Source organism: Grammomys surdaster, unplaced genomic scaffold (genome assembly GCF_004785775.1).
Source record: "Grammomys surdaster isolate TR1022 unplaced genomic scaffold, NIH_TR_1.0 125889, whole genome shotgun sequence".
Classification (NCBI taxonomy): domain Eukaryota; kingdom Metazoa; phylum Chordata; class Mammalia; order Rodentia; family Muridae; genus Grammomys; species Grammomys surdaster.
In genome coordinates this window covers 3,799,416-3,811,176 of record NW_021620714.1, presented here as the reverse complement: position 1 = coordinate 3,811,176, position 11,761 = coordinate 3,799,416, and the positions used below count along the sequence as shown (strand labels likewise).

At 46.3% G+C, this 11,761-nt stretch overlaps 1 protein-coding gene across 1 annotated transcript in view; it reads left to right on the top strand.

Annotated features, from left to right (window-relative positions):
- The window catches only part of Lmln (leishmanolysin like peptidase), a 60,624-nt gene extending 50,733 nt beyond the window's left edge, over window positions 1–9,891 (top strand). Inside the window, exons 16-17 of the mRNA XM_028752292.1 lie at window positions 1,167–1,377; window positions 9,225–9,891. Of these exons, the coding sequence (XP_028608125.1) occupies window positions 1,167–1,377; window positions 9,225–9,325 (312 nt within the window). The 3' untranslated portion in view covers window positions 9,326–9,891. The remainder of the gene's footprint in view (window positions 1–1,166; window positions 1,378–9,224) is intronic.
- The last annotated feature ends 1,870 nt before the right edge of the window (window positions 9,892–11,761 follow it).

Sequence of the window (11,761 nt, the reverse complement as noted above, 5' to 3'; positions counted from 1 at the left end):
TCTCTCTCTCTCTCTCTCTCTCTCTCTCTCTCTCTCTCTCTCTCTCTGTGTGTGTGTGTGTGTGTGTGTGTGTGCGCGCGCACGTGTACACACTATATAAATGGACCCAAAGAATTTGGTGACTCCTGGAGAGCATCATGGCTGGCCTCTGCTTGGCAGAGATTGAAGCTAAAGCGTTGAAGGGACCAAGCTGGAGTGTGCAGGTTTCCAGGGCCTCTCAGTTCACTTTGCTGAGCCAGAGTCTCAGGGCTTCAGCCACAGGCTGGAGAGAGCTCAGCAGTTACAAGTGCCTTCTGCTGTCCCCGCACACCTGAGTTCCATTCCAGCACCCATGTCAGGTGGCTCACAACTACCTGTACCTCCAATTCTAGAGGACCCCAAACCTTCCTCTGGCTCCTGTAGGCATACACACACACATGTGGCATACAGACATACACACACAGACACATAAATAAATCTTAGAGAGAGAAAAAAGGAGAAGGCCTACTACCATCAAGTAGAATTCTTTTAGAACCTAAATACCTTAACTCATAATATGTGAGTTGAAGGCATGCCCACATCCCAAACTGTGCATGTTAGGAAACGGTTTTGGTCATTTGTGATATGTACCTATGTGTTCCTGTTTGTACACACATCTATGTGGCCGTGTGCACCTGTGTGTGAAGGCCCTGGGGATGACTTAGGTGTTACTACTCAGTAGCTGCTGCACCTCTTTTTTGAGATAGGGTCATTGAACCCAGGGTTTGCTTGATTCAGCTAGTCTTGATGGATTGAGCTAGGCTGGCTGGCCAGTGAGCCCCAGGATCAGCCTGTGTATACCTCCGCAAACCTTGTATGCGGATGCTGGGATCTGAGCTCGTGTCTCCGTGCTCGCACACCCAGCTCTTCACTGGCTCATCTCTTCCCAGCCCCCATTATTTTTTTTTTTATTTATTTATTTTTTTTGTGGTTTTTCGATTCTTGGTTTCTCTGTGTAGCCCTGGCTGTCCTGGAACTCACTCTGTAGACCAGGCTGGGCCTCGAACTCAGAAATCTGCCTGTCTCTGCCTCCCAAGTGCTGGGATTAAAGGCGTGCGCCACCACTGCCCAGCCCCAGCCCCCATTTTTGTAAACTTTAGTGTCCATCCAGAACTCTCACTGACTTAACCTTTCTCCCCTATTTGAAGGTTTCTTGTTCTCCTCAAGGTCTAAAGGTTTGGGTTCAAGACACTTCATACCTGTGTAGCCGGGCGGGTCAGGTCCTCCCAGTCCGAATTCAGATGAACGGCTGGATTCACAATGGAAACCTGCTGTGCCCCTCCTGCTGGGACTTCTGTGAGCAGTGTCCACCAGAAACAGACCCTCCAGCTGCCAACCTGACTCGAGCCCTTCCTCTGGGTGAGTACTCACCATGATTGGCGGAATGAGGGCAAGTAAAGAGAAAGCTGTTCCTTACAGGATATTGAAATCCCTTTACAGGGCTCTGGAGTGGGCCAAGCTTATTTCTCCTCTGATTTGAGGTTCTCTAGGAAAATCCTGCTTCCTGCTGTTATTGTAAACTTGAAGCTGGTGAACAACCCAAGGCTTTTGCTGTACAGCCAAGGCTGCTCTCACATTCACAGTGGCCCTCCTGCCTCAGCATCCCAAGTGCTAGGGTTATACATATGTGCGACAATGCTCATCTGTTATTTTCCTACTGTGTGTGCCACTGCAGATTTTTTTTTTCTTTCTAGAAACTACAATGTAGCCCAGGTTAGCCTTGACCTTGGCCATGATCCTCTCTAGACACCCAAGTATGAGAATTATAATAGTATTCCACCATGACTAGCATGGGTGAACCTTTGTCATTGAATATATCAGAACATATATTATTAATGAAAAACTGGATAGAATGTTATGCATTTTTGAGTAAATGTTTGCCTTGAGGTGGGAGAGATATAATTTAATTTTTAAACTACATCTTAAAATATACATTTATTCACTTTGAAACTAAGAGTGAACAAAATTCTACTTATCAAATACAAAAAAGAAACCGTATTTTAATTATATCATAATGAAGTAAGATACTCAAAAAGGGGACTGGAAGACTGATCACTGTATAGAACACTTCCTTCAAGAGTATTGAGGCCTGAGTTCAAATCCCTAGGACCTTCGTAAAAATCTAGACATAGTAGTGCTTGCCTATAATCTCAGTCCTTTGCAGAGGGGTCAGGAAAATCCCAAGGGCTCACTGGTGTACCAGCCAGTCAGTCAGTGAGCTTCAGGTTTCCTGAGGACAATAGAGGAAGACACCCTGCATCGGGCTCTTCCATACACCCCTTAGAAGACGTGTGCACACATGAGCACATCCACACACAAGCTACTCAAATTAGGATTGGTACCAATGAAGAGTAAAGTACACGAGACACACACAAAAGGAGAAAGACACTCGCTTATAAGATGAGGCTCTCACTAAAACATACTGTAGGCTGACTGGCTGGTTACTCCTACCTGAAATATCTGGAAATAGAATTGTTTTGGAATTCAGAGGTTTTATGATTTTGGAACATTTGCAAATACAAGTGAGCTGTCTTTGGCATGAGACCTAAATCTAAAAACACAAAAAATATTGACATTTATATATGCTTTATACACATGCCCTGATGGTAATTTGCTACAGTATTTTTGGTGTGCCTTCATTTTGATCAAGTCAGATACGGAATTTTCCACAAGTGGGGTCATCTCTGTTCCCAGAACAGTTTGGATTTTGGAGCATTTTGGATTTCAGGTCTTCAGATTAGGGATACTCTATTCTTCTATTCATTCCGTGAGACTGAGGTGACACGTTCCAGTGCAGTTTTTAGAACCAGGAGGAGGTCAGAAAGGACTGGCTTCAGAAGGCCTCGGTGAAGGTGTTCACACTGAGAATTAATGGCAGAATCATGAATCCTTAAAGTATGACTTTTAGCATTTCATAATATTAACTATAAGCATCTTATGCAGTTTTCCTCAAATGTTAGTATTTTTTTTTTAATGACAGTTAAATGAGAGTGGCTTCCATGCTATGGTGGTTTGAATGCTTGGCCCAGGGAGTGGCACTATTAGGAGGTGTGGCCTTATTGGAAGAAGGGTGTCACTGTGGGGGGTGGGCTTTGAGACCCTCCTCCTGCCTGCCTGGAAGTTAGTCTTCTTCTGTCGTCCTTGGAACAAGATATAGAACTCTTGGCTTCTCCAGCACCATCCCTGCCAACCATGATGATAATGGTCTGAACCTTAGAACAGCCCCAGTTAAATGTTGTCCTTTGGTCATGGTATCTCTTCACAGCAGTGGAAACTCCTAACTAGGATACATGGTCTGTCTCAAACTAAACAAACAAAAAGTAGATGGCTTTATATAGCTTACAGGTAAAAGTTTATACACTGTAAATCCTGTCTTTCCCAAAGCCTGGATCTTTCCCCACCCAAAGTCCTTTAAGTAGAGAGCAAGGTATGGATTTTTTGAGACAGAGTTGGTCTATGTAACATAGGCTGGTCTGGAACTCATGGTGATACCCTTACTTCAGCATCTCAAATGCTTGGTTAGGCACCTGTCACCAAGCCTGGGTCAGATAGTGAATTCAGAGGGTTTGTACCTATGTTGGGGATCTTCAGGACAGTCCTTATTTGTTAGCTCCCTGGAAGAATTCCCAGGACTTGTCTCAGTGGAAACACACGAGACAGAATCACAGAAGGGAAAAAGACACAGAATCAAAGTCTAGATCAGACTGCTCTACAGGCAGTAGCTGGGAGCCATCTTGGCTTCAAAGCCCCTCAAGCAGCAGCCTCAAGCTGCTGTGCAGATGCTGTCTACACAGCTCCACAGATGCTGTCTAGACAGCTCCACAGATGCTGTCTACACAGGTCTACTCAGTTTCTTCACAGTTACACTAACAGCACAATGAATTATTTCAAATGGGAGTCTTAGGTCCTATCTTACTTAGGGTTTTAGGGCTGTGAACAGACACCATTTCTTCACCTAGAATTTGCTCCATCCCAGGCTGGCCTTGAACTCAGAAATCTACTTGCCTCAGTCTCCTGAGACTAAAGGTGTGTACTACTTTGCCTGGACCCAAAGTTTTTCGTGGCCACTATGCCTCAAGAGCCAGATCAAAATCCTGTGTTGTCCAGCCTCATGATCTGGATCACAGGTGTTCCCTGCATTTCTGGATTGTAGTTCATTCCAGATTAAAAGTCCAAAGTATTCCTTGTTCAACTGCAAACACAAACAATAAGCTTAGCTGGGATCTTAGTGGAATCTTGCCCTCAGATCACCATTCCCTTAATCTCTTTTTATCTTTGAATATAGGATCAGCTCCTTTTTATTTCCTGGTGCCCTTTATTATTACTTGAACCATACATCTTGTATTTTTTCCTTTCTACACTTGCTATGCTTGTTCAAAACACTCTTCATGAGACTTAACAGAGAACAAAGTCTCTGCTGGGCTTTTTTGAGATTTCCTTTGTCAGTGTAATTAATATAAATCTCTTCACTTTAGCCTCAGGCAGACTCTTCAGACAAGGGCAAAAAGCAGCCACATTCTTCACCAAAATGCCACAAAAACAGTCTCTAGGCCACATATTGAAACTCTTCTCCACTGAAGCCTCTTGGGCCAGGTCTGCACAGTTCAAATCCCTCTCAGCAACAAAATCTTCCTACTAGGATGGCCCATTAAGACCCATTTAAAGCATTCCACTGCTTTCCAAATCCAAAGTCCCAGAATCCACATTCTTCCAAACAAAGCATGGTCAGGCCTATCACAGCAATACCCCAGTCTCTGGTACTAACTTATGTCTTAGTTAGGGTTTTACTGCTGTGAACAGACACCACGACCAAGACAACTCTCATAAGAACAACATTTAATTGGGGCTGGCTTACAGGTTCAGAGGTTCAGTCCATTATCATCAAGGTGGGAGCATGGCAGCATCCAGGCAGGCATGGTGCAGGAGAAGCTGAAAGTTCTACATCTTCATCTGAATGCTGCTAGCAGAATACAGACTTCCAGGCAGCTAGGATGAGGGTCTTAAAACCCAAGCCCACAGTGACACACTTACTCCAACAAGGCCACACCTTCTAATAGTGCCATTCCCTGGGCCAAGCATATTCAAACCATCACAGGCCCTTTGATGGAATTTATAGTAAATGTAGTGGTTTAATATGAAGTTGATAGGAAAGATTCATCTTGTTGGATCTCTTTGGCTCAAATTAGAAGCGTACTGGTATAGAATTAAAATTAGATAAATCCCATTGGCTACACGTTCCTTGCTACCTACACCAATGTTCTGAGTTCCCGAATGAAAGACACATACACAGCCTTTATATTGTGATATGTCTTAATCAACTCAATGGCTAGACCACTTCCTAACCTCCATGTGGTTAATCCATACCCCCACCCCCACCCCTGCTGATAGTCTCAGACTATTACTTGCTAAATCCTACATTCTATCCTGGCTGCTCTGGACCCAGAGTGATGCCCAGCTGGGCTGCAGTCTCCTCGGCTCCTTCACATGTTGGCCATGCCTCCCTGTCCCCCACTCTCCTCAAACATGGTAGCTCTTCTCTCCTTCCTGCATGGTGAATCTCCACTCCTCTGTCCCTAGCCTGGGAATCTTCAAAGTCCTGCCTCTGTCTGCCCCGCCTGGCCATTAAGCTGTTGACATCTTTATTTACCAATCAGAACCAACTGGGGACAGGGTCCCTGAGTGTCTTATGTAAGGACTCTCATACAAACAATTTTGGGGACTGTCTCAGTTAGGGTTTTACTGCTGTGATCAGACACCATGACCAAGGCAACTCTTATGAGGACAGCATTTAATTGGGGCTGGCTTACAGGTTCAGAGGTTCAGTCCATTATCATCAAAGTGGGAGCATGACAGCTTCCAGGCAGGCATGGTGCAGGAGGAGCTTAGAGGGCATCTTCATGTGCAGGGCTCTAAGAGAAGAGTGACCTTCCATGGAGCTAGGACTAGGGTATTGAAGCCCACACCTACAGTGACACACCTACTTTAACAAAGCCTCATACCCTAAGAGTGCCACTCCCTGGCCCAAGTACATACAAACCATCACTGGGACCCAAATTAACATAAGAATGCAAACAGCCACATACTGGTCCAAAACTAGAGGGTCGTAAGAGGGCACCCATCCTTACACCTAGCCCAGATTTAACTGTAAGATCATCACCATCTCATTGTTAGAGCAGTTATGTGGGAGGGGCGGTGTTCACACCTTTAGCAGTTGGAGTTGTGATAAAGGGAAAGTCGACTTCTTGGGTTCAGGATAAGAATCTTTGTACAGAAGCAGAATATGGGGAAATCAGGAGGAAGCCAAGTTCAGTCAAGGCTGTGAAACAGCCTTTGACACAGCCAAAGGATCTGTTGAGAGGAAGTTGGGCAGTAGTGATCACTAAGAACTCTACCCCCCTGCACCTAAGTCAGGTGGCCCTTACACATTCTCTCTCCTGCTCCCTGTTTGTAGGGAGGAGAGGGAACTGTGAGTGAATGGGTACTATTGACACAGGTACAGCCATGTCCAGGACCCCAGTGCCTCAGCCATATAGGAGTAGCAAAGCCTTCGTAGGTGAGATTCAGAAGATGGCAGAGCCTTCCTCCAGGGTCCAAGTGGGAAAGATGCATATGAAAACTAGCAACTGCAGCTTCCTCCTCCCGCATGTTTACAGCCAGTGACAGCCCACCGACTTCCTACCCACACTAGGTAACCCCTCCCCTGGGCCGACTATATTAAGCACTCTGAGGTTCCAGTTGCATCTGTAGTTAGGTTGACTCCATTTGAGTGTGCACAGCCCACTTGACCCCAGCTTTTCAGTGTACATCTGCTGTGTCTGCTGTTTCTTTAGTGGGTGTGTTCTCGTCATTCCTTCACTGCCCCAGCCAGTCAAGCCCGCTGTAGTGAGCACAGCATCTCCTTGTGTAGCAGGGCTTCTCTGAGACTTGGTGTGCTGCCATCTCTGTGAGGAAGTGTGCACAGAGCACCGTAGCCTCCTAGTTCCCCCAGCCGACACTAGCATGATCCTGAGACTGGGACAGGCTAGAACAAGAACAGGGAGAGCTCAGGCATTGCTAAAATGCTGAAATGCCTCAACTTCCTGCATTTGTCGATATATGTGTGTCTGTCTGTGACACACAAGAGTTTTAACTGACCACCTATTGAACTGTGTGCCATGAACAACTTTCATATGCTTGTTCTCTCTCTCTCTCTCTCTCTCTCTCTCTCTCTCTCTCTCTCTCTCTCTCTCTCTCTGTGTGTGTGTGTGTCTGTGTGTGCATGTGTCTCTCTATGGTATGTGTGTCTGTCTCTGTATGTGCATGTGTCCTCTCTTTTGTTTTTTGAGACAGTCTCATGTAGCTGGGCCTAAACCACAACTCCATGTGAAGCTGAGGGTCTCTGAATCCCCGTGCCTCCATGCCCCTTGTCCTCTGCTCACCTCTCAGTTGTAATCAGGACGGTGTGCAGGGATAATGGACCTGGCTGGCATTGCCGCACCTGCTTTATGCACGCTGGCGATTGACTCTAGGGCCTCAAACAAGCTTGACTAGTCCTCTACCTTCTGAGCTGCATCTCCAGTGTTATGTCCAGTTCGTGGGAACCCCAGGAGACCACCAGGAATTGCGAGTCCAATGCAAGAACATAGAAAGTCTTTATTATATGAGTCTGACCCAACCGCAAGCCTTTTCTGCACCGCAGATTAGGAATGTGATGCTCGTGTCCAGGGTCTTGAGGTATATGTACGAGTATGCATAAGCTGGGATTCCTGAACTTTGGTGTTATGAAATTGAGGAGGTGATAAGGAAGTGCCATCCTTCAAACCTGATAACGTTTGTCCAGAGAGCGGGGTGGAACTGCGCAGCTGGAAAGGGACCTCCCTGACCCGGGAAAAGTAACTTATTGCACTATCAGAAGCTAGTGTAGTTTTACAAATTGGTCACAGCTATATGGGAACATTTAATTGCCTCTTTCCCATAGTCTAAGAGTGGGCTTTTATCTCTTCGGAGATATTGGCTTCTGCTTCCTTCTAGGACAGGAGCCATCTGCACTGGAGAAATGCTGGTTATTAATTAAGAGAGGAAGGGGATGTTGTCATGAAAGAGGGATTGCAATCTTCTAGCCCCAGGCTGTGCTCCCTTTTGTCTGCCCTCTCCAAGGGCTGGGACATCTATGCTGGGGGAAGGGGGCGGAGCCAGTGCTAACTGCTCTGGCACAGGGGCAGGTTTCCTGTGTCTCTTCACCAAACTGAGTTGTTTCTCTTTAAAACTGGTATTACTTGCAAATTTTATCTTAAGAATGTGATATTTTCAGTGTACTTGCATGAGACATACAATGAACCCACAGTGAAGCATTCTTGGCCGTTGTCATCCCTGATTTACTGTCTTGTGAGATAAACTATGTTAGTACTAAACTGTTAACGTGAAAGCTAAGAGTTAACAGAGCATGGCGGCACGTGCACAGCACTTGTAGGGTCAGACGTTCAGGGATCCCCAGCACAGAGGGTTTGAGGCCTGCTTGGGCTGCGTGAGACCCTGTGTCTAAAAACAAATGAATAAACAAAGAAAAAACCTACTAATGTTCTGAAAGAAATATAGAATGAATTCTGTCTCCATTAATTCTTCTGTTTTTATTGTTCCCATTTGGTTGGTTCACATAACCTTCTTACAGAAGTAATATATTTCAGAATATTAAACTTATTGCAGAAGTAATAATATATTTCAAAATATTAAACTCATTTTTAAATTTACTTTTAGACAGGGTCCTATTCTCACCCAAGGTGACCTAGAACTTTCTGTGTAGACCAGGTTGCCTCCAACTCATGGTGATCCTCTAGCCTCTGCCTCTGGAGTACTTAGGTTACAGAACTGCACACCCATGCCTGTTTGTGGAGCACTGAGGATTGAACACATGGCCTCCAGCACACAGGGCGAGTGCCCTTCCACTGAGCTCTGGCTCCAGGCCTCTCCATCCCCTCCCTGAGCTCTGGCTCCAGGCCCCTCCATCCCCTCCCTGAGCTCTGGCTCCAGGCCTCTCCATCCCCACCCTGAGCTCTGGCTCCAGGCCTCTCCATCCCCTCCCTGAGCTCTGGCTCCAGGCCCCTCCATCCCCTCCCTGAGCTCTCTCTCTAGGCCCCTCCACCCTCTCTCTCATCCTGTGCTCACCTCTCAGTATTTGATTGCGATGATGTAATCACACACACAACCTGTTGTGTTGTTTTCTACCCTAGATCTCTGCTCCTGTTCTTCTAGCCTGGTGGTCACGCTTTGGCTCCTCCTCGGCAATCTGTTCCCTCTGCTGGCCGGGTTCCTTCTGTGTGTGTGGCACTAGGAGTGGAAAAGTGAACTCTCAAGACGACAGTTTTGTCATGTTCCCATGAACAAAGCACAGGACCTGGGTGAGCGCCAGCCCAGGCAGGTGATACAGCCGGCAGATGTGCCATTCCAACTCTGGCTTGGAGGTGCTGTCCACAGTAGGACTGTGAAGAGTGGGTCACCCAGTGTGACTGCTCCGCGACAAACACTCCTTACCAGCCACATAGCCACCTCAGAGTTGTGGAGAGGAACTGCCCAAGGCTCCTGAGTTCCTGGATATGCAGTCTCCTGACAGTTCTTCTTTAATGCCAAGTGGATGGTGGGATTGTTCCAGTCACATACCTCAGCGTTTGCATTCATGAGCATCAAGGTCACTCAGAGCAGCTGACGGCCCAGTCCTCCAAAGTACAAAACTGGTCATCGGATTTCAGATTCCTCACCACCACTGCATCTGTTTAAATGAGCACCTGGATACGACACCCTCCCTCGAATCAATGATACCCTCAGATCGATGATACCCTCAGATCATCTCTCCTTGTCCGTCCGTTCTGCTAAAGCGTCTGACTTGACTGTGTTTGCCTTTCCTGCCAGCTGTGTGGTGGTTCGCTGAGCTGTTGTCAGTGTGGTGTTAGCCTGCGCCTGATCTGTGAGCTTAGTGTCCACTTGCTTTTCTCATTAATTTCACAGCAACATGGGAAACCTTGGGAGAGCATGAAGTACAGCGTGCAGTCAGAGGATTGAAATCCTGCAAACGGAAGGCGCATGATTGCACTTCAGGTAATATTCACAAAAGCTGTAATCCATCAAAACCCAACTGAGCCTTCCTGGCCTACGTACATTCTAAAGGTTTAGACGTGGACAGGCATGCAGTTACTTCCAAGAGGACTGGGCTGTAAGTGAATTACTGCTAAATCACAAAGTTATTTCATAGACAAGAAGAAGAAACTCAAGTTAACACAAGGTCATCTGAATTGCTTCCTAACAGCAAAGTACAGGTTTGGGGTCGAGCCTGCCCGCCGGCCCATCTGGACTCTGTTATAGCATTTGTATATTACCTCCGTTTACATGTCTGTTTCCTCTTGTGTCTGACACTCCTGTACTTCACATTCTGTGAAGCAATCCTCCTGCGCCAGAGCTTACCAACCCTCTTGTAACTTAACTTTGACACTCTTTAGTGAAAAGCGATATCCTATGTTTCTCTCTAAAAATAATCAATTGCTGCTGTAGTGTTAGAAACAGCCCTTGCGACCAGCAAGATGGCTTAATGTCTGAAGGCGCTTGCCACTAAGCCTAAAGTCCCAAGTGTGATTACTGGAGACCACATGGGAGAAGAAAGTGACTGACTCCTGACAGATGTCTTCTGACCTACACACATGCACGCACACATGCACACACGCACACATGCAAGTAAATGTAAAACAGTTTTTTTGTTTTGTTTTGTTTTGTTTTTGTTTTTTTTTCGAGACAGGGTTTCTCTGTGTAGTCCTGGCTGTCCTGGAACTCACTCTGTAGACCAGGCTGGCCTCAAACTCAGAAATCTGCCTGCCTCTACCTCCCAAGTGCTGGGATTAAAGGCGTGCACCACCACTGCCCGGCTGTAAAACAGTTTTTAAATGAAACATGACATTTAGACACACTACGCTTCTTTCCTCTGTTCCATTCAGCATATAGTTATTGTGTGTTCTAGTTAAGGCTTTCCGAGTGGAGCATGGTGGGCTGTAATCCCAACACTTGGGAAGGAGAGGCAGAAGGATCATGAGTTCAAGGTCATCCTCCGCTACATAGGGAAATTCTATTAGAAGCCAGTATTGGCTACATGAAGTATTTAGGAGTAGGCAGGAGAAAGGAATTGTGTAAGGGAACAGAGCACCATGGTGTAAGCACTGACTAACCAGCTGTGGCACGGGGTGGAGGGTCAGAGTAAAGGAAAACTCACCCTTCTTGTTTTTTTGGTTTTTTGGGTTGGTTGTTTGTTTGTTTGTTTGTTTGTTTTTTGTTTTTCAAGACAGGGTTTCTCTGTGTAGCCCTGGCTGTCCTGGAACTCACTCTGTAGACCAGGCTGGCCTCGAACTCAGAAATCCGCCTGCCTCTGCCTCCCAAGTGCTGGGATTAAAGGCGTGTGCCACCACCGCCCGGCTCTCACTCTTCTTTTTAAAGGCAGAATTTGAAATCTGTACTTGCATGCAGTATAAGTTTGGAGGTATTCATCACTGTGCAAAGCTGAGGCTCCTAAACTCAGCCAACTGCAGCTAAAAAGGTCATCATCTGCAGACCAGTACCTGGGCTTTGCCAGCGGTCTCCACTCTTTAAGATGTACAGAGACAGAGAAAAGTATGTTTTTAAAGGAATATACAATCTGCTGGACATGGTGGCACACACCTTTAATCCTAGCACCTGGGAGGCAGAGGGTAGTAGATATCTGAGTCTAAGACCAGCCTGGTCTACAAAACAA